The 19,064-nt window shown below is 42.2% G+C and overlaps 1 protein-coding gene across 1 annotated transcript in view; it reads right to left on the reverse strand.

Annotated features, from left to right (window-relative positions):
• Positions 1-19,064, reverse strand: part of LOC308288605 (CUB and sushi domain-containing protein 1) — an 803,860-nt gene that overhangs the window by 619,198 nt on the left and 165,598 nt on the right. Inside the window, 1 exon segment of the mRNA XM_080730076.1 lies at positions 11,258-11,474. Coding sequence (XP_080586202.1) covers positions 11,258-11,474 — 217 coding nt within the window.

Below are 19,064 nucleotides of genomic sequence, written 5' to 3' on the forward strand. Positions count from 1 at the left end.
CACTTGGGCACAATATGTCCATATATGGGCATTCCAGGATATGGGCTTAATATTGATGACATCACGGATCTCCATATATGGGCATAAAAGGGTTAAGTGTGACTCGCGTCACGGCAATCACACTTGCAATTTCCCAGAATTGCATCTTTAACCTGGAATCTGTTCCACGTTTCCAGCTGTGCCGCTGGCTGTAGCGTAGCCTATCCCTGTATTTCTCAAAGTGGGGTCCGGGGAGGGGTTCCAGGGGACCAAAATGTGTTAATATTGCATCACAATCATTGGCTATTCAAAAATAGAATATCTAGAAGCTCACAGCTCATCACTTCATGCCACGCTGCGGGCTTGTACATCTGCTATTTCTGTTTTCATCTGCTCCTCCTGGTGGCGCTGTAATAGGCCAATGTTAAAATTCTTCCATGGCCACTCACAGCACAGACTGCGTTCATGATTTGAGGAATTTTGTTGAAAGCGAACCACTCCTGCAAACTTTAGATGCCAATCTTAGAGGCCTGTTGAAGTCTTAGATCTTATCTTTATGTGAAATACGGTAGGCAACTCTGTGACGTGCCGGTGACATGCAGAAGCAGCTTAGAGAATTATCAGGAATACAATAGGAGACAGACGGACAAAACTACCAACTGCACAGGGACTTAGTTCTACTAGCTTTGGTACCCGCGGGGTGTGTGTGTGTGTGTGTGTGTGTGTGTGTGTGTGTGTGTGTCAGTCGGTCTCTGCACATGTCTCTTTCTGTGCTCCTTCTCTGTACCTCTTCGCTCCAACCTTTCCAGCCCCCACTCTCTCTCTCTCTCTCTCTCTCTCTCTCTCTCTCTCTCTCTCTCTCTCTCTCTCTCTCTCTCTCTCTCTCTCTCTCTCTCTCTCTCTCTCTCTCTCTCTCTCTCTCTCATTCCCCATCCCATTCTTCCTCTTTCTGTCTCTCTCGCTCTCTCTTCCCTTCTCGCTCTCTCTTCCCTTCTCACTCTCTCCTCCCCTCCCTCCCTAGCGGTAGGCCTGGATTAGTTCCATTGCCTGGTTATCTAGTATTGGCCTATTTTTCACAGTGTGGGTTTCTATCCGGCAGTTATTGGGGTGTATGAGTGTCTCGATGTGTGTCGGTGTGTGTATGTGTGTGTGTTTGTTCTTTTCATAAGATGTTGTAGGGGAACGTGCCCCCTTCGTAAGGCTTTCCAAATGTAATCCTTTACTGAACTGATAAATAAAGTAGAAGAAGGCAACAGGTCTTTATTATTATGGTTTCAGAAATTTACGTCAAAATGTTATTTTTACAGTATTTGGGACAACTTGTTTGCGTTGATATAGACAGTAGCACAATAAATTGTCCCATAAATTGTCCCATTTTAGAGGAGAAAAGAGGAGAGGAGAGGAGAGGAGAGGAGAGGAGAGGAGAGGAGAGGAGAGGAGAGAAGAGAGAACTTGCCGTGACAGCAGAACAAATGATCCAGGGATTTAAAGTTACTGACCATCGAAGCAAAAACAAACAGTGAAAAGTGGTGCAGAACTAGATAATGTGTGTGCATGTGCCTGCTGTGTATGTGTTTGTGTGCTGGGTGTGCAGCTCATTCCTGCCCTGTGTGAACATGCACGTACACACACACACACACACACACACACACACACACACACACACACACACACACACACACACACACACACACACACACACACACACACACACACACACACACACACACACACACACACACACACACACACACACACACACACACCCAGAAGAGACACACACAGCTCAGTGCAGGAAGGTGAACAAGGCCCTGCTAAAGTTGACAGAGCAAAAGCCCATTTAACGTCTCTAGCTGAGCTGCCCCTCTGGCGGGGAAAAGAATGTTTAAGGCCATAATTGCTAGACAAAATTAAAATGGTAAATCATCCAAACTTGAAAATAAATGAATAAAATAGATGAAGAATTACGCAAAGCAATGCCCTATGCCCCGCCAGGCTGTCATGTGACACTGTAGCGTCCAAACTTATACTGCCAATGTGTGATGGCTCCGGGTGAGTCTTTTGAAGTTACGGAAATGAACAACAAATAATATTAAGCCCGTATCAGAGTGTATGGTGGAGAGCTATCCACCGCAAATTTGAGGTGGAAAGCTTTCCACCTCAAGTCAGAAAATAAGTGCAGGACATCATATTCACTCACGGTGGAGTCCTGTACACCGTGACTGACTGGTCTAGATCGACCAATCAGTGAACGGGGTGTAGAGCCTGTCTGTCTGATAGTAAAAACAGAGAGATGTGTTGGGACTTGCGGTGTAAAGCTCTCCACCGCGAGGAATGATGTAACGTTGTAGTTTCATGACTCAAAAAGACTCGAAAAGACTACACCGCGGTGTAAAGCCTTCCACCGCCCAGGCGACTATGATGCCGGCTTTACAGGACGCTCTTTGAATAAAAAGCTCAACTTGTGCTTCTAAACAATCGTGCAGTGTGTCACGTTTGCAGTCGACAAAATAGCCTCATATTATGCTATAACATGAACCAATCTTAGGTAGTTAAGCTAGCTGGCTAACATAAGCAGCAGGCTACACAGAAGATAATGCCTTAGTTATGACCATTGTACATTACGTTTGCATTATGTAGGAATTATTGGGATGTGGTGGTTGATTCTTATAGCTTTGCTATTACTGGGGAAAACGTGCTTTAAAGTGTCTTTGTTTTAGAAATAGCGTTGTAGAAATAAAATAGAATTGGATTGAAAATGGCATTTTGCCTGGCACCGTTTTAATATTATTGTATCATAGACACAAATGTTTATTGTCAAAACCAGACATTCTATAGTATTTCATGGGAATATGGGACATGAATACATATGCTACAGTGAATTATATATCATTATTAACGTCCAATATTTGCAAAGTCCAGTTCACTGGAGAAACTTTCTTTTTAGAGCAACAGTCACTCAATATGTCCGTGCACGTCCCTGGCTCAGTGGGAACTCTCCCATCCCTCATTCTTCTCTCACTCCTTCCGTTCACTTTGCCCTCTCCCTCACTGTTTCTCTGTCTCCATAGGTAACTAACCTCTCTCTCCTCTGACCTCTCCCTCCCTGGGTCTTGTATACCAGAGAGGCTGGACAGCTCAGCACTGTAAGCACTTGTACATCACTATCCCAGCCCTACCTATACACAACCTCTTCTATGTATTGAACATTACAAGCCATACACTGCACAATATGTAATTGCTGTAGGTTAGTGTGTGACATAATGTATATCTATATACATATATCTGTGTATATAGCTAGAGATAGATACTTTATCTTCACTTTAACAGAAAAAATAAGAAAATCTTTATACATTATGTAACTAATCCACTTTTGTTTTTTGTTTACGTATTCTTTTCTTTTTTTTTTTTTTTAATTTTGAGTGACATTACTTTTCAATAATTCATCACTGGTTTTTGAAGGATATCAAATGATTCATGTGAAAATATGCTGATACTAATGATATGAAATGGATAGTTTAAGACATAAAAAACATAGTCTATACTGTAAAATGTCATAAAAAAAACATCTCCGTACAAGACAGTGGAGCTGTTTAATAATAAAAACAACAACAACAACAACAACATGGATAGTAACCTATTGAGGGAAATTCAGTTTTCAGCTTCACTCAGCTGAATGCTGCCCAAGTGGTCAGACTTGAGCAAAAACCTAACTGTGTTATGCTTGATTGAATAGTCTCACCTAGCCTGAGTCAAACTAATTGGACTCAGCCAACCCCCATCCCGGCATGGGGCGGCATAGCTGAATGGTTAGGGAGCCCGTCTGGGGAACCAGAGGTTGTCCCTGGTTTGATTCCAGGCCAGGCCAGCAAAGTCGATGTGTGTCCCTGAGCAAGACTCTTAACCCCTAATTGCTCACGCGCTCCATGTGGGCAGCGAATCAGCTGGGTTGGGCTAAAAATACTTCATTTCCCCCTTGGGAGAAAGTAGGTAACTATTTCCCACACAAACAAAAACAATCCCCATGGAGTTATTTGAAATAATTGCAGTTGTAATAAAAAACTGTTGCACTGGGTTATCAGCAGTCATTACAGTTAAGAACACATAACATGTATCCAATCATTCTGTCATATTCTTCTTGCTAAAATGGCATGCCATGTGTTCAGAGAAAGAAATAGCAATTGCTATAACATAGCATAGGTCTACAGTATTGTCATTGCTGCAACCTATCTGGAATGTGATGCTGTTGCTGCAGGGGATATATATGGGTGGGCGCAAGAGCGAGTTATTACATAGAATTCGAATATGTTAAAATGTGACAATTGTAGTTTTACAGCGTTGCAAAAATATTTGTATTTTATATGAATGGATTTGTATCTATTATAATATATATATATATATATATATATATATATATATATATATATATATATATATATTTATTTATTTTTTTATTTTTTTTACTTAAAATCGGACATTCTGCATAATGAGTACTTTAAGTACATTTTGATGCCAATACTTGAATTCCGTTCTATATTGCAGTAGGCCTATTAATACTTTTACTTAAGTAAAACATTTGAGTACTTTTTCCACCACTGCTGTCGCGCGACAAAGTATGAATGGAGCTTTAAGGTTGTGGGTGTGTGTTTCATTCTAGCACTTGGAGTCTCCAGCCCCGATCAAGCAGTAGGAGTCGTTAATGCAGTGACAAGGAGACAATCGTCCTGCTGGCCTCCCACTGGTGGCTGCCAATTAAGTTGGTTGGAGCGCCCGGTCATGCCAGAGGCAGCACTGCCAGGAAGTGAAGCTGGTGGACGAGTTCTGCACAGGGACCTCTTCACCACCGGCTCCCAAAACGGCATGCCAAGGCACGCTGGTGTGCCGAGGCACGCTGGTGTGCCGTGAGACAAGATCAATATTTTTCTATGTGAGAGTAGCCTACTTTGTGCACATTCATTTCCCAATACAGAGGTGAATCCAATTCTATACCCCACAAAATATATTTTAACCACTTTCATATTGTAACATTATATGTGAAAAAATATGTATAATAGCAAAAGGGTCAGACGTGTGAAAACACTTTTTCTGGGCATACCTCATAGACCTGTGTACCTGTGTAGAGCTGGGATCGGGCCCAGTGCTTCTGTCTGAACCCGTCCCAAGACAGCGTAGAAACCCGAGCCAAAATTACATATTCATTTGTTTACTCTTTTACCCTAAACTTTAGGGTAATAAAACAGACCAATATGGATCAATCCAAACACTTACCGGTATATGATACAAAGTATAAAAAAATCACATAACAGGAATAAACTGGACTAACACTATCAGAAGAGAATATAGATTTAAACAAATAGCCTACTTGCCAATTTGGACAGTAACTCATACATTAAAAGTTGGTCATTTATTATTTGCATGACAATATGTCTATTCTTTACTGTTATTAAACACCTGGGAGCCTTCCACTTTATTTTTGTAGGCAATAAGGACATCTCCAAGACATCATCATCAGGTCTCTTGCTCGGCGGAGGGGACGTCGCCATGCGTAGAGCCAATCAGTTTCACCAATTTTCTCCATTTGGGTCGATCCAGTGCTAGGGGCTCAGCATCATCCAATGACAGGCCCATTTGGTGTAGGTCCCTGGTGATGGCATCAGCGAGTGCGTGGTGCACCGCGGGGGCGTTTCCAACCAGCGGCTTTTGGATCGAAGTGGAGGATAGCGAATGTAGGGTGATCAGGGGGGATTCTTTTGATGTGGCCATACCATCGCAACCGCCGCTGAGCTGCGGGGGGGCTGTTTGGTGCGCTCCCGCAGCGTGATGTTAGAGACTCGATCCTGCTATTTTATCCACTCTATTGTGCGCAGCGCTCGAAACCATCGATTCTGTCTGCCAGGGTCTTGTTGAGAGGCCAGGTTTCAGCTCCATAGAGGAGGATGGAGAGAAAACAATAGCAGATATACAAGTTCACAGCATGACCTTTCATACCGCGCTGTGAGCTTGTACGTCGGCTATTTTTTTACATTTTTGAAAAAAAATGCCAGTTTTGGCACAAACAAGTTTGAGAACTACTGATTTAGATAGCATTGTGGAATCAGCCTCAGGTTAATGGGTTAATGTGCAATTTAAAAATATAAAATACAAAAACGTCTTATACACAAACAAAATACACACTAATCCAGTATGCATTAACAAATTGTATAATATGCACAGGTAATATGGATTCTACTTCATGTAAAAAAACAGCTGTTTATTATGGTGTGTGCGTGTGTGTGCATGCATGCGTGTCGAAAGCTGATATCATCTATAAGATATATTTTGTATTCATGTGTGCGTGCGCATACAAATTGCCACGCAAGTGTGGGTGTGTCTTTGCAAGACGAGAGCTTATTGACTATAGAGCTCTGTTAATTACTTTGATTAACTGTACTCATGCATAATATCATAATCCCTGTACATCATATAATTATCTACATCAACGGGCACACACACACACACACACACACACACACACACACACACACACACACACACACACACACACACACACACACACACACACACACACACACACACACACACACACACACACACACACACACACACACACACACACACACACCATCATTGCTGCACATTAGCACACATACCACACACATAGTGCACAAAGGTGAGCTTTCATTTTGAACACATACTGTGTCTACTGTCAAAATCATCTGCGTACACACACACACACACACACGCTCCCCGAGCGTATCCTGGGGGAGTTCATTAAAAGGGTGTGAAGAGAGATGTAATGAGATGATGACTGTTAAACACTGACCTTCGACAGAGAGAACAAGAGACAGACTGGAAGAAAAACAGAGGGAGTGAAAGGGGAAACGCAAAATATAGGTACAGAGATTAGAGCTGGGAATTGGCAGGTAACTCATGATATGATACATATCGTCATTGTCAGGCAGAAACCTTGTATCTCCAAGTTTCAAAAGTGTATGTTTTTTTTTTATTAAAGCCCTACTTCATCATACAAGAGACTTGCACAAAAGTAGTACAAATATCAGATCTACAAGCACACAAGAGAGAGAGAGAGAGAGAGAGAGATTCATTACGTCATTTTAAGATGGCCTCAATTAATCTATCTGTTTGATCTCTTTTAATCCTTAATCAAGTTTCCTCCATGCAAGGTCCAAATTCAATGTTTAATATTATCTACTTCTCCTTTTATTTTCTCTATCCTTCAGCTTTTCTGTCTAGATAAATATAGATAATTGTACTCTATTGAATGTGATTTAGCGTATTTATCCATCTTTTGCTTTGCCAGCATTATACTGCATTTCTCTGTTATGCCAACAAAGCACCCACTGGAGTAAATTGAATGGAATTGCATTCAGACTGAGAGAAGATGAAAGTGGCGTCATTTCACCCACTCCTTTGTTATGGCAACATGGCACACAATATACAACGCACAGAAACAGATTCAATCTGAGTTGTGGAAGGACCAGCCACAGAAAATCCCTGCTAGCAAGCATTTTAAGATCAATGTATAATATATAATGAATGTGACTTTATGCAGGTTGAAGAACAAACAAGTAACTGCATAACTTTGACAGGGAAACTGCCTATTCCACTTGCCAGCTCCGTTAAATGCACACGGTAAAGTTTTCTCTCATCATCCGTCTTCTTACTTTTTCAGCAAGAGCCCTACAGTACAACAGGCAGGTATTTTAGGCCTGTGTCCTCATGAATGAACACTGTATTTTTAGTTTCAAGTGCTTCAAGCAAAAGGCTGATAAGTGTTGAATATATTGACTTGAATAATATTTCGTCTCTGTGGTAATATGTTGGTTTTAAAAGTCAAAAGGATTTTTTTATGCGCATCAATGTGAACTCTCTGCAGGACAAAAAAAAACATAATAAGAATAAAAGAAGTCTGCACACGACTTTAATGAGCACAAGCACAAGATTTTGACCAGCGAATGGTCTTCCTCAGTTGCAGGTTTTACAGCGGCTGTCTGTTCTTAACTCACCCACCGCTATTTTTAAGACCCTTCTGAGGGTCCACACCGCCAGGATTTTGCCTACCTTTAACGTGGGCGCGCGCGCGAATCCATTGCGCGATGGTTCACCGATTGCATTCACAATACGATCCAGGCAGGGTAAGCAACAAAGCACTACAGCCTTCCATCGCTCAAAGCGAAACCGACGGAGCGCCACGCTGGTGTTGCACAACATTGAACCGGATGACATTTCGGCAGACAGGATACAGGCGTCGTTGTCCCGCCCCCCCATTTCCGTTCTGGAACATCCAGATCCGTTTATTGTGAATAGGGCGGGTCCACAGAGCGCTATGGACGGCGAATCGGCGATCATACTTTTTTGTTTTATAGTTATTAAAGCTAATTGATAGCTCGTCATATTCGTCATAAGCAGAGTGGACCCATAACTATAGCTCGTCAAACTCGTCCAATGTAGTGGATGAGTTAATATGCTGGTTTTAACCAGATACAAACAGAGCCCATGGATCTGGATTCTGGGCCCTGGGTACAAGGATTCACTGCGGGCCCCCGATGAATGTTAACTATTGAAAAATAGCAGACATACGAGCTTGTAGATCTGCTATTTTTGAAAAATCGTGAAAATCTGCAAGAAACCTATGTTTCCATGCTCAAACTTTTTCAAGGACCCCAAAATGATATGTAATTGGCCACGGACCCCCATCTCAAAATGTTTACGGTAGTTCCAGGGACCCCCCAGAAGCAAAATTTGAGTTACAAATGTTTGCTTAAAAAATACATATATTCAAAGATTTGCACACATTTTCGTGACTTTTCAAAAATAGCAGATCTACAACTACACTTTTTTGAAATTCCGAGCACCCACACCCTTTCTATTTGCTGTTGCTCTGGATTGGTCAAGTTGGGGTGAGGACAGTCCAGCAACACAAACACTGCCATTCACGGCAAAGGCAGATTAAACATTTATTTTGCCATTTCTCAGTAATGAATTCACTCTGGCCAAATTCACCTTGTTTCCAGGCTGGAAAAGTAATGGCTTTTTGAGAATTTGGTCCGATGTTTTTGAAGAGGACCACAGTGGAAGTCGTTTTGCACTGGAGTTGTAGATAGCCTACTCAAAAGATGATATTACTTTTGTTTAATCAGCATTGGAGGATAACACAGAGAATGAATTGGATAAGATGGATCAATAAAGTACAACTTACAAAAAAAAAAACAATGGTTGCACAGTTGCCACCGTTGCAGCCGTCTCTACAGAGCGCCAGAAGCTCACTTTCCACGTTGTGGCTACAACGTCTGCTTCGTAGACGCGTCGCCGTGGGAACCAACGAGTTCAGTAAAAGGCTTGGGACCCCTGCGCCGACGGCTGTTTGCTTAAAGATTTTGACTATTGGCTCACAGCAGCTGCGTCAAAATCATGAGGATTTCCTCCCACACCAAATGACACATTAGACCTACTCCTGTCCTAAACCCATTGGCCTTAGAGCTAGAGCTGGACCTCAGGCACTATTCAGTGGCTGCTCACTGCTCTTAATAGTTAGGATGGGTCAACTGCAGAATGAGTGCTCAATAAAATATAGCTTAACGGTCAAGAGTATTTTTGTACACTTGCCGATAGGCACTGGCACTGCACACAGAAACATAATGTATAATACCACTAAGTTGAGTCCATAGAGTGAAGTGCAGCGTTGTTGTTTTTTTAAGACGGAGAAGGGGGCATATTATATTAAAAGAAGAATGAAATGGCCACCAAGATTTCTGCTGACGAAGTCAGCAAAAATCCTTAGCATGTTTGCAAAATGCATACATTAGCTAAAACCAAGAGCTACAAGCTACAAGCTTAAACCTTTGAGCACAAGTCACGTGCACACACACAAACACACACACACAGACGCGCACGCACACACACACACGCTTAACTGTTTAGTATACACCAGTACAAGGCAGAGATGCCCCCAGGTGGAATCAGTGAAAGTGGGAGGTTACAGCAGATGTGTCTTGTGATCAGCTTGCAACATTTCCTACTCTGGATACTTGCATAATCAATTTTATATCGTTTCATGCTGTCTAACTTTTCTCACCCTTTCGGCACAAATGTTAAACGGCACAAAGTATTCTCAGTAAATGAAAATGCAATGTATCTCAGTGGAAGTTGAATGAGAGTAGGATTCTAGTAAAAAGCTACAGAACCCGTTTTCAGCCCTGTCTCTTCTGCTGTATTAATAATCCAGTGACTTTTAGCAGCCTTAAAAAGGGTCTAGGTGGCAACGTTTATTTTTTAAACTATTCATCTGATGTGGTTGCAAATATCCTCAAATAGGCTCTGTGCATACTTGTAATCCTTGGCTTCACGAAGGTGGTATATCCGTTAGCTGTTCCAGGTCTTTTTCAAATGTGAACCAGAAACATATTATATGAAGGTGTCATAGGTTCTAATCTGCTGCCCAGCCAATAAAACAAACAGGAGACGGCTATGCCACCTTTTGGAAACTGCAGATTACAGCTATAGAAGACTGTGGGAGAATATTTTGATTTCCTGTATACATACGTATGTACTGTATGACAAGGATTTAGGAGATTTAGGATGTCCACGATCGCAGACGCATCTTCCTCCCACGCCCCCGCGCCCCAGGAGCCAAAGAGTACACCTTCCGTATGTCACTGACCGATCACATGACCACATAACAATCAATTCTAAAGTTTTAGGCAACACAGAAGCGGAGGACCTTTTCCACATATAAACTACATAGTTGAATGTTGAAAATGAGTGGTATTCCTTTAAGACCTGTCCCACTGCTGTCATCAGCTCTGCAGTTCCCCGCCCGTCTTCTCATCTGTTGACACTTGCCTCATCATGTCAGCTTACTGCCTATAGATAGACCCTTATCAGACACGCTCACACTGATAGCAGCCAGCATGTGTGTGCCATGCAGACATGGCTGCTAAGAACCTGGCTGCTCATAAGATGCAATCTAAAAGACGTCGCTGCAATCACATGTGAAAATGCATTCCATCAAACTTTCAGATGCAGTTGCAAGGATCTATCCTTCTTGAATATACTGTACTCCTTGCCATGTCCCTGCAATTGTTTGTTTAAGGAATGTGTGTGTGAGAGAGAGAGATACAGAGAGAGAGAGAGAGAGAGAGAGAGAGAGAGAGAGAGAGAGAGAGAGAGAGAGAGAGAGAGAGAGAGAGAGAGAGAGATAGAGAGACAGAGAGAGAGAGAGAGAGAGAGAAGGTAGATACAGTAAATTATCCCCTACCTCATTTTTAAGTTGCCAGGTGATGGTTGTCCATCGTAGACTGACACAATGTCAAAGTCTTCCTCCAACGCCAGTGTGACAAAGGTCAGCTGGATCCGGTTCCTCTCGCCCGTTATTATCAGCCACGTGCAGTTGGCGTAGTTGGGATAGCCATGAGGGAAGCCAGGGGACTCGATAGTGCCGTTTAGACCCTGGACAACGCCACCGCATGATTCAGCTATAGGAGGAAAAACAGGGGGGATGAAGAATGTTAGACGTTTAATTAAATGAACAAAATGTCCAGGCACCCAAAGCTTGGACTATGCCTCCCCACAATACAGTGTAGAGGCAGAGACAATTTGCACAAACTTCTTTGTTTGAAACTTTGTGCTCAAGAGGTCGAAGGTTCAAATTCCCAGACTGGTCAAGGTCTGCCGATTATTCAGGACTAGACAACGGGAGAAAGCATTAATTCAGCACCGCAGGGAACCGAACAGCTTTTGGAAAGCTGTGTGTAACGGAAGGTGCACCATTGTGGGGGAAATGGATGAGCGGAATTGTGAAAATGTCTCATTCTTGAACTGTGTCATGATCACTGAATAATGTCTGAGATACAATTACCCGTATTTTAGCAATGCATACTGTAAATCAGGTCACGCTACACACTTCAGCTACAACTGAGCTAGATCATGAGCATTTGCTGGTAAAACCTGTGCTTGACCTCCCATGAGATCCTATAATATAGGCTACTACATAATATCACATATGGCACATGGCAGACGCTTTTATCCAAAGTGCCTTACAGTACATGCATATTTTAGCATGAATGGCCCCAGTGTGAAGTACAGCTGTGTTTGTGCCTTGCGCTGTCCATACGGGACCAGAATTGACCTCCCATGACACATAAACTCACTAGCAAATGCACACAATCATTGCAGATACGCACGCGTGCACGCGTGCACACAAGTATGTATGTACATACTGTATAGTTCCCACACGAACCTCCCATGATACTCCAGATCAACACTTGCAAACACAGAGTGAGTGAGAGAGGGGGGGGCATGAAAGACCTTGACCTCCCATGATGCTTGGGCATACACACCACCATACCATTATAAAACCCCATGACACACTCACACACGCAATGTGAACATACGCATGCCTGACGATGTTCACAAGCACTGGGATAGGAGGACTTTTCACACTCAAAGGGCACAAACATTGTTTTGCTGACATTTGGGAACATTGCATCAACTTGTATTCATTCTACATCTCCTTACCCCCTAACCTTATGAAACTTCATTCCATTCTAATTGCACAGTCCGCAATTCAAGCTGACCCCAATGAATGCCCAACATTTGAACCCAAATGTGGCTCAAGACAGGAACACACACTGGCAGGACACACTGACTTGTGTCCTTCGCACACACGTACGTACACACGCACGCACGCACGCACGCACGCACGCACGCACGCACGCACGCACACACACAGTAAACAGCACTTTCATACACAGTAGAGGACAGTATGCATGTGGTTTGCCAAGTGTTGAATCATTAACGAGCAGCTCTACAATTAGGCCTACAGTATGTGGAAGGTTCAGTCAGTCAGAAAAACAGGCAGTCAACCAGGCTAAAATGATGCTTCAACCGATGCCAACAAGAGTCAGAAAGAAATTCAACTACAGTAAGTAAACAGTAAACAGAGTCAAAACGATGAAGTAGATCAAAGTGGATCAGCTACGGTCATTCTTCTCACCCTTGAGACTAACGTGGCTATTTTCACGGTTTGGGTCAAGATAAGCCTCAATGATTGACAGAAATAAGCTAGACTGAACATGTATGTTTGGTGGGTGTGTCCCACCGGCGAGTCTGCTGGTGGGGGCCAAGTCTCCGCGGCTCCGTTGTCTCTGTGCCTAATAAACTGATAGAGGAACACCTGACTACCTGCCTGCTTCTCTCGTCTCTTCTCCAGCACAAGGCTAAGAATTATGCACAGCAACTTCGTACTTAATAATTCAGTGTAATACAGTATGTACGTCAGAACTCTCCGTTGTGGTGTCCACAATACACTACAAGGACACAGGTGTCCTTGAGTCTTGAGTCTACTTTTCTTCATAGCGACAATAGCTACAGTACAATGATAATATTCGAGAGCTGTCTTGTAGCACATTGTACCAAAATAATGAGTAGTTATAATAGTAGTTCCTTTCCCAAATAACCTACTAGTTCCTGCTCTCAAAAAGTAACTGAATTACTATCTATATTACATTATGAAATTAATTAGTTACTTTTTGAGAGCAGGAACTAGTAACTACAGTAACTAATTTCTAGTTTTCATCGCTCACCGAAAACTATAATTAAGTGGAAATGGGTTCACTCAGTGGCCAGGCTGCACATAATATGGGCATGCAGTTCAGAATCACTCCTTCCTGTAATAATGTCCTAATTTATGTCCAAGAGACATCTGTGGTATCTTGACACATCATCTCAATAACCACACGCCCATTCTCTTTATTTAAATCAGATATTAAATCATGACAGGGAAGGAACATCTGTACAGCTCTGCCTACTGCACGGCAATTCATTATAGATCAGGAGACATGCATGACTCATGGCAATGTTAAGGGCCATCCATACCGGGAATATAGCGATAATGATGTGAGCATCCACAATGATGAATGAACCTGCAAACACAGATACTGTTAGGCTACTTGTATACGCCGCAGCCCAAACCAGAACACCAGAATGACATGGGTTCACGAAATCCTTCGAAGTCAAGATCCTTGAACATTTTTCAGAGCGGCCTTAATTTGAGCTGGTGCTTTCGCTGTCTGACTCCACCTAAGATAGCAATGCGCCAACAATTTGCGTGTCCACACCTCATCCCCTCACCCAAGAGTTATTTAGGGTCTTTTTATGCCTTTATTGATAGTACAGTAGGTAGAAAGGAAATGGAGAGAGAGATGGGGGGTCACACGTAGGAAAGACTCGAACCCACAATGCTCTCTCAGGCTACATTGGAGCCTAGGTACCGTACACCAGCGGCCCAGGCCCATAAAGTACCTCATTTTAAGACAAAAAACATTCATGAGTACACAAATGGGCAGTACGTTGCCATGTACACCAAATGGGCGCTGAGTGTGACAATGACAAAGGCGTCGGTTGTAAACTTGCAATGACACTTTAGTGCCATTTTGGGACGGCTGTCCTAAAGACTTGACATTGAGCTACCAATGTTTTTCTTTTTTCTTTTGCTATTCATCTTCATACAGGTACAGGGAGAGAGAGACACGCAGCAAAGATCATCAACGTTATTGCCTGTATATATGCTATGCGCCTGGACAGCTAGGCCAGCGGGCGCCCCTCGATACACACTTCTGCCATAGAACATAGTTTCCTCTTCACTAAACTTATGCACAAGAGGTTTTATGTTCACAGGACACACAAAAAGCTTTTAAGAATTAACAATTTGTTGGAAAATGTATTTTTCATTTTCAAGCTTGCGTGTCTGTATTCCCCGGCCTGGAGCAGAAAAGTCACTGCCAACCACATACATAAGTTCTTCTGTCGGCTACACATAAGTCTGTGTTTGCCGGTGGCGTCTCTTACTGATCCTAACAGTTTAATGCAGAGAGCTCCGCTGTGCTGTGCTCGAGCCTCAGTAATGCGTGGGTAAATGCAGCTTGTAAGGATGCCAACACCACGCTACATGATTAACAAAAAAGCCAATGTCAATGCTTGCTAGCGGGGAGCGGGCAATCATACTCGAGAACAGTTGGAATCAATCTGACCTAGCTTGGTTAATAAACCAGACCGCACAACACCACCACGAAGTGTGTGATAGAGTCTGGTTTATTAACCAGGCAAAATTGGACCCAAACTGAATACACCCTTAAACCCCAGACCCGAGATGGATCTGGGTCCAGAATCTTTACTTGGGTCTCCTGGTACTTGTTGGATCAATTATAATACCTGACGTGTTAACTGGTTACCATGGTAACCAATAGCCAGCACACTCCCGCAGGCACTACATCTGGCGACTTCCGGCCGCCATTGAATTGTAGCATCCTGGCTGCAAAAAAAAATATATATCTCTGCTTCTTTTCCCATATTGCATGTTTGGTCAAAACATCCTGCTTGGACCATAACTTACACATGAATCATCGCAGTTGTATTTTTTCTTCTCCACATGAAAGAAAAGATGTTTGTCGGCCGTCACCGGGACCTTCCGTTTACATAATGGACACATTGTGTTCGTGGAGCCCTCGAAAATCCAAGTAAATATAATAGGAAAAAGCCTTGGCAGTATTGCAAAATTATCAAAGCGTTAAAGGCAGCAAACCTCACGTGCAACTGATTTTCCCTTGTGGGACAATAAAGGTCACACCATAGACCAGTGGTTCTGAACCTTTCAGGCTGCGACCCCCAAAATGATCATATTTGAACTGGGGACCTCCCACTCTGATAAGCAGGAATTGTAGGCAATACATTTTGTTTGACTCTGTTCCACAGATAAATATAGTGAAAATAGCTGATCTACAAGCTCACAACGCCTCGCATTGCGTTACTTTTTTTTATTTTTTTTATTAAAAATGTCTTAAAAGTCCTTAAATTGTCACTTCACTGTCATCTGAGGACCCCCCCCCCCCCTCCCCCAACAAAAAAAATCCCCCAGGTTGAGAACCACTAATGTAGACCGCCAGCTAAAAGGAGAAAAGGAAAGACTTGAGGGCATGATGGAATGCAAACTACTAAGAGAGAGAATCTAGCGAGCAAAAGCCACCAAGAACGTCATCCGTGTGGAGCACATTTGACGTTTTAATCAACAAGGACAGTAAGTACGTCGGCACAGAGCAACCTCTGTCACAAACTCCTCAGATGTGCAGCCCCTCATTTGATGCAGGCAAAATAGGCATGCCGCATATCTCACTTGATGAAACTCCAGAGGTCATGCCAAAACCTAACCTAAGCCTAACCTAGGACGACTGTAGCCTTATTTAACTGGAACTATAGTTGTACTGACCTCTAAGGACCTTTCCAGGGTGGGTGCTCATATGTGTCTTGCTGTGTCACCCTTTCTTGTTTTTCTTTTTAGTTTTTCTTGCACTGACCAATGTATACTTTTTTTGTTTGGCTCTGTAGTGCATTAGGTTGTGTTAGTAGTATTGAGTATTTTGCTTGTGTTTGACATGGAGGTGAGATACTTTGGCACTGTATTGATAGTTGTGCTTAAGTATTGCTATTTTGCTTTTCTGTTTAAGTTGGCTGTTTCACTTATGAGCATTGATTGTTTTTGACACTTTATGTATATATTCTTTGTTCCCTTTCTTTGATGTACCTCACTCTTTACTGTTACTGTACTCTGTTCTTTTTTTTATTCTTTTCATACTTCTCTGTAACTTTGTGAAAATCCTTACACAGTGCTGCCTCTGGGCAACTGATTTTCCCCCTTGGGATAATAAAGGTATCTCTATCTATCTATCTATCTATCTATCTATCTATCTATCTATCTATCTATCAAAAGAGACAGAGTGTTGTTCAAAACACTATAACTTCCTAACTGTGGACAAGCAGAGTGCCAACTGAATGTAAAAGTGCCATTCTAAACACCTGCATTTAAGTGTGTGCTAAGGATTTGTGACCTTTCTGAAAGTTTGAGACATCAGCATTCCATCAGCTAGTACAGAGTTTAGTGGACACAGGGGCATGAATGGGCAATGCAGTGCCTTATGTAACTTGTGGAGCCTCAACAGACATTGTGGACAGATGTTTCCAGGAAAGTTAGTTACACATACAGTATCACCCTCAATTTCATAGACGAGGACTGGAAATTCCAGAGCTGTTATATTTACGCATGCTTTTCCCTACCAAAACATCTTAAATTGCTTAAAAAGTTGGGTGATGAATGGATTGATTTAATCTATAATATATATATTATGGAGAGAATCACATTTAACTTTAGGGGTCAAGGGGAGATTTTCATGGACAACTGGTCTAAATGGCTTACTCATGTCGCTAATATAAGGCCTGATTTAATTTTTTCTTTTATGTGACATTTATTCTATGTATATTTTGACCTCCTGTTAAGAGATGTGGTTTGAGTTCGCCCCATAGCGGACCGTGCATTTTGAAATGAATGTGCTGTATGTATAGAGAGTAACTAATGTGTAGAGTGGCAGATACCTCCCCCTTGGATATGCGTGTGTATTTCCATAAGTATTGTTTTTTATGATTATGTTTGCTTTGTTTTTTGTGATTTATACGAAAAATACAATAAAACGTAAATGAAAAAAAGAAAAGAAAAAAAAAAGTTGGGTGATTTTTGACTCTCACAAGAGGAAATCAACAAACTTGTATATTTTAGTGACTAAGGAGCTAATGTAGCCTACAGGCTGCCCTAACGCATTGGACACACAGGAATTGCAATGAAGAATAATTGGAACCAGTGAGAGTGAGTCTGAACCAATGCAAATCACTGACAACCTTTGTTAAGCATTCTGGATTACAGCTGCAGCTCCCACACTACCTTAAACAGGGGTGTGAAACTCGTTGATACACAATGGGTGCGTTTATATGCACAGATGTATTCCACTTATATTCGGAATGACTGCTCATTCAGAATAGAAATGCTCATATAAACGTTTAGGAATGGCCATTCCGGTCTGACCAGAATGAATTTTCATTCTGGTCTGAAGAGGTGGTTTATGCCGTTTCAATCGGGATACATTTGTCATACAAACGCTCCATTTGGAATGAACTGCTGTCTGAACTGCCCCCCCCCCCCCCTTTCCGACCTGAAGTAGGCCTACTTTGCGCATGCCCAAAGTTCTATTCCGAATGAATCCTTTGGTCATGTAAACGACAGTGGAATGAGGGATACTTGTATTCAGGTCCCATGTAAACGTTTGGGTATGAAGCTCTATTCAGAATAAGTTAATTCTGAATGCCATTCTGAATGTGCATATAAACGCACCCATTGAGTATAAATGCTCCAAACGTTGGTTTGTTTTGCCTCCATTCAAAAAGTGATGAGCTGAGTGAAGTGGAGTTAACCCAAGTCACCCAAAGATGAGGAATATAAGCCAACATTGGCTAAACTAAATGTGTCCATCAGTGCCAACAATAATATACCTGCATAAAATAGATGAAATGAAAGAAAATTGAGCATTTAGTATAGAGTGCTGATACATAAGATTTTTACTCTAAAACCTTAACTATATCTAATAAGAATATGATTCCAGAGCGATGATGTGTAGATGTCTCCAGCTTTATTTCAGAGGCATACACAGAATAATCCAAGAATGGCAAACAGCATAGCAAAAGCCTGTACAGGATACAGAAGAGAGCCAAAAAAAAGGCCTGACCACCTCGCGGTGTGACTGCCAGGTTACCGCGCCTCAACATCAAGAATACAGTGAGTTATATAGGCCTACAGGCCCCGTCTCTGATGGCCTACAGTACATGTGACACCTTGACAGACAACAGCTGCCCATGCAGGAAACCACAACACAATACACATCGATCAATCAAAGCATCAAAGGAGAGGAAGAATGATCAGCAATCAGACAATCTTTATGGCCTAAAGATCTTTACACCTCGCAGCCTGAAGCAGTGACAGCTGCTACCAGCTGTGTGAATCTGCTCCCTCAGGAAACGAGATAATATATGGAGACAACAATCAGACAACATTTGAGTTCTCAAGATTACCTTGATATTAAACAAAATACTACATGTTTAAAACCAAAACATCCTATCTATCAAGTGCCTTTATCCAAAGTGCTTAATTTGCATTACATTCACACGCACGCACACACGGCTGAGCCATG

Source organism: Nannobrachium achirus, assembly GCF_963921795.1.
Source record: "Nannobrachium achirus genome assembly, chromosome: 7".
Classification (NCBI taxonomy): Eukaryota; Metazoa; Chordata; class Actinopteri; order Myctophiformes; family Myctophidae; genus Nannobrachium; species Nannobrachium achirus.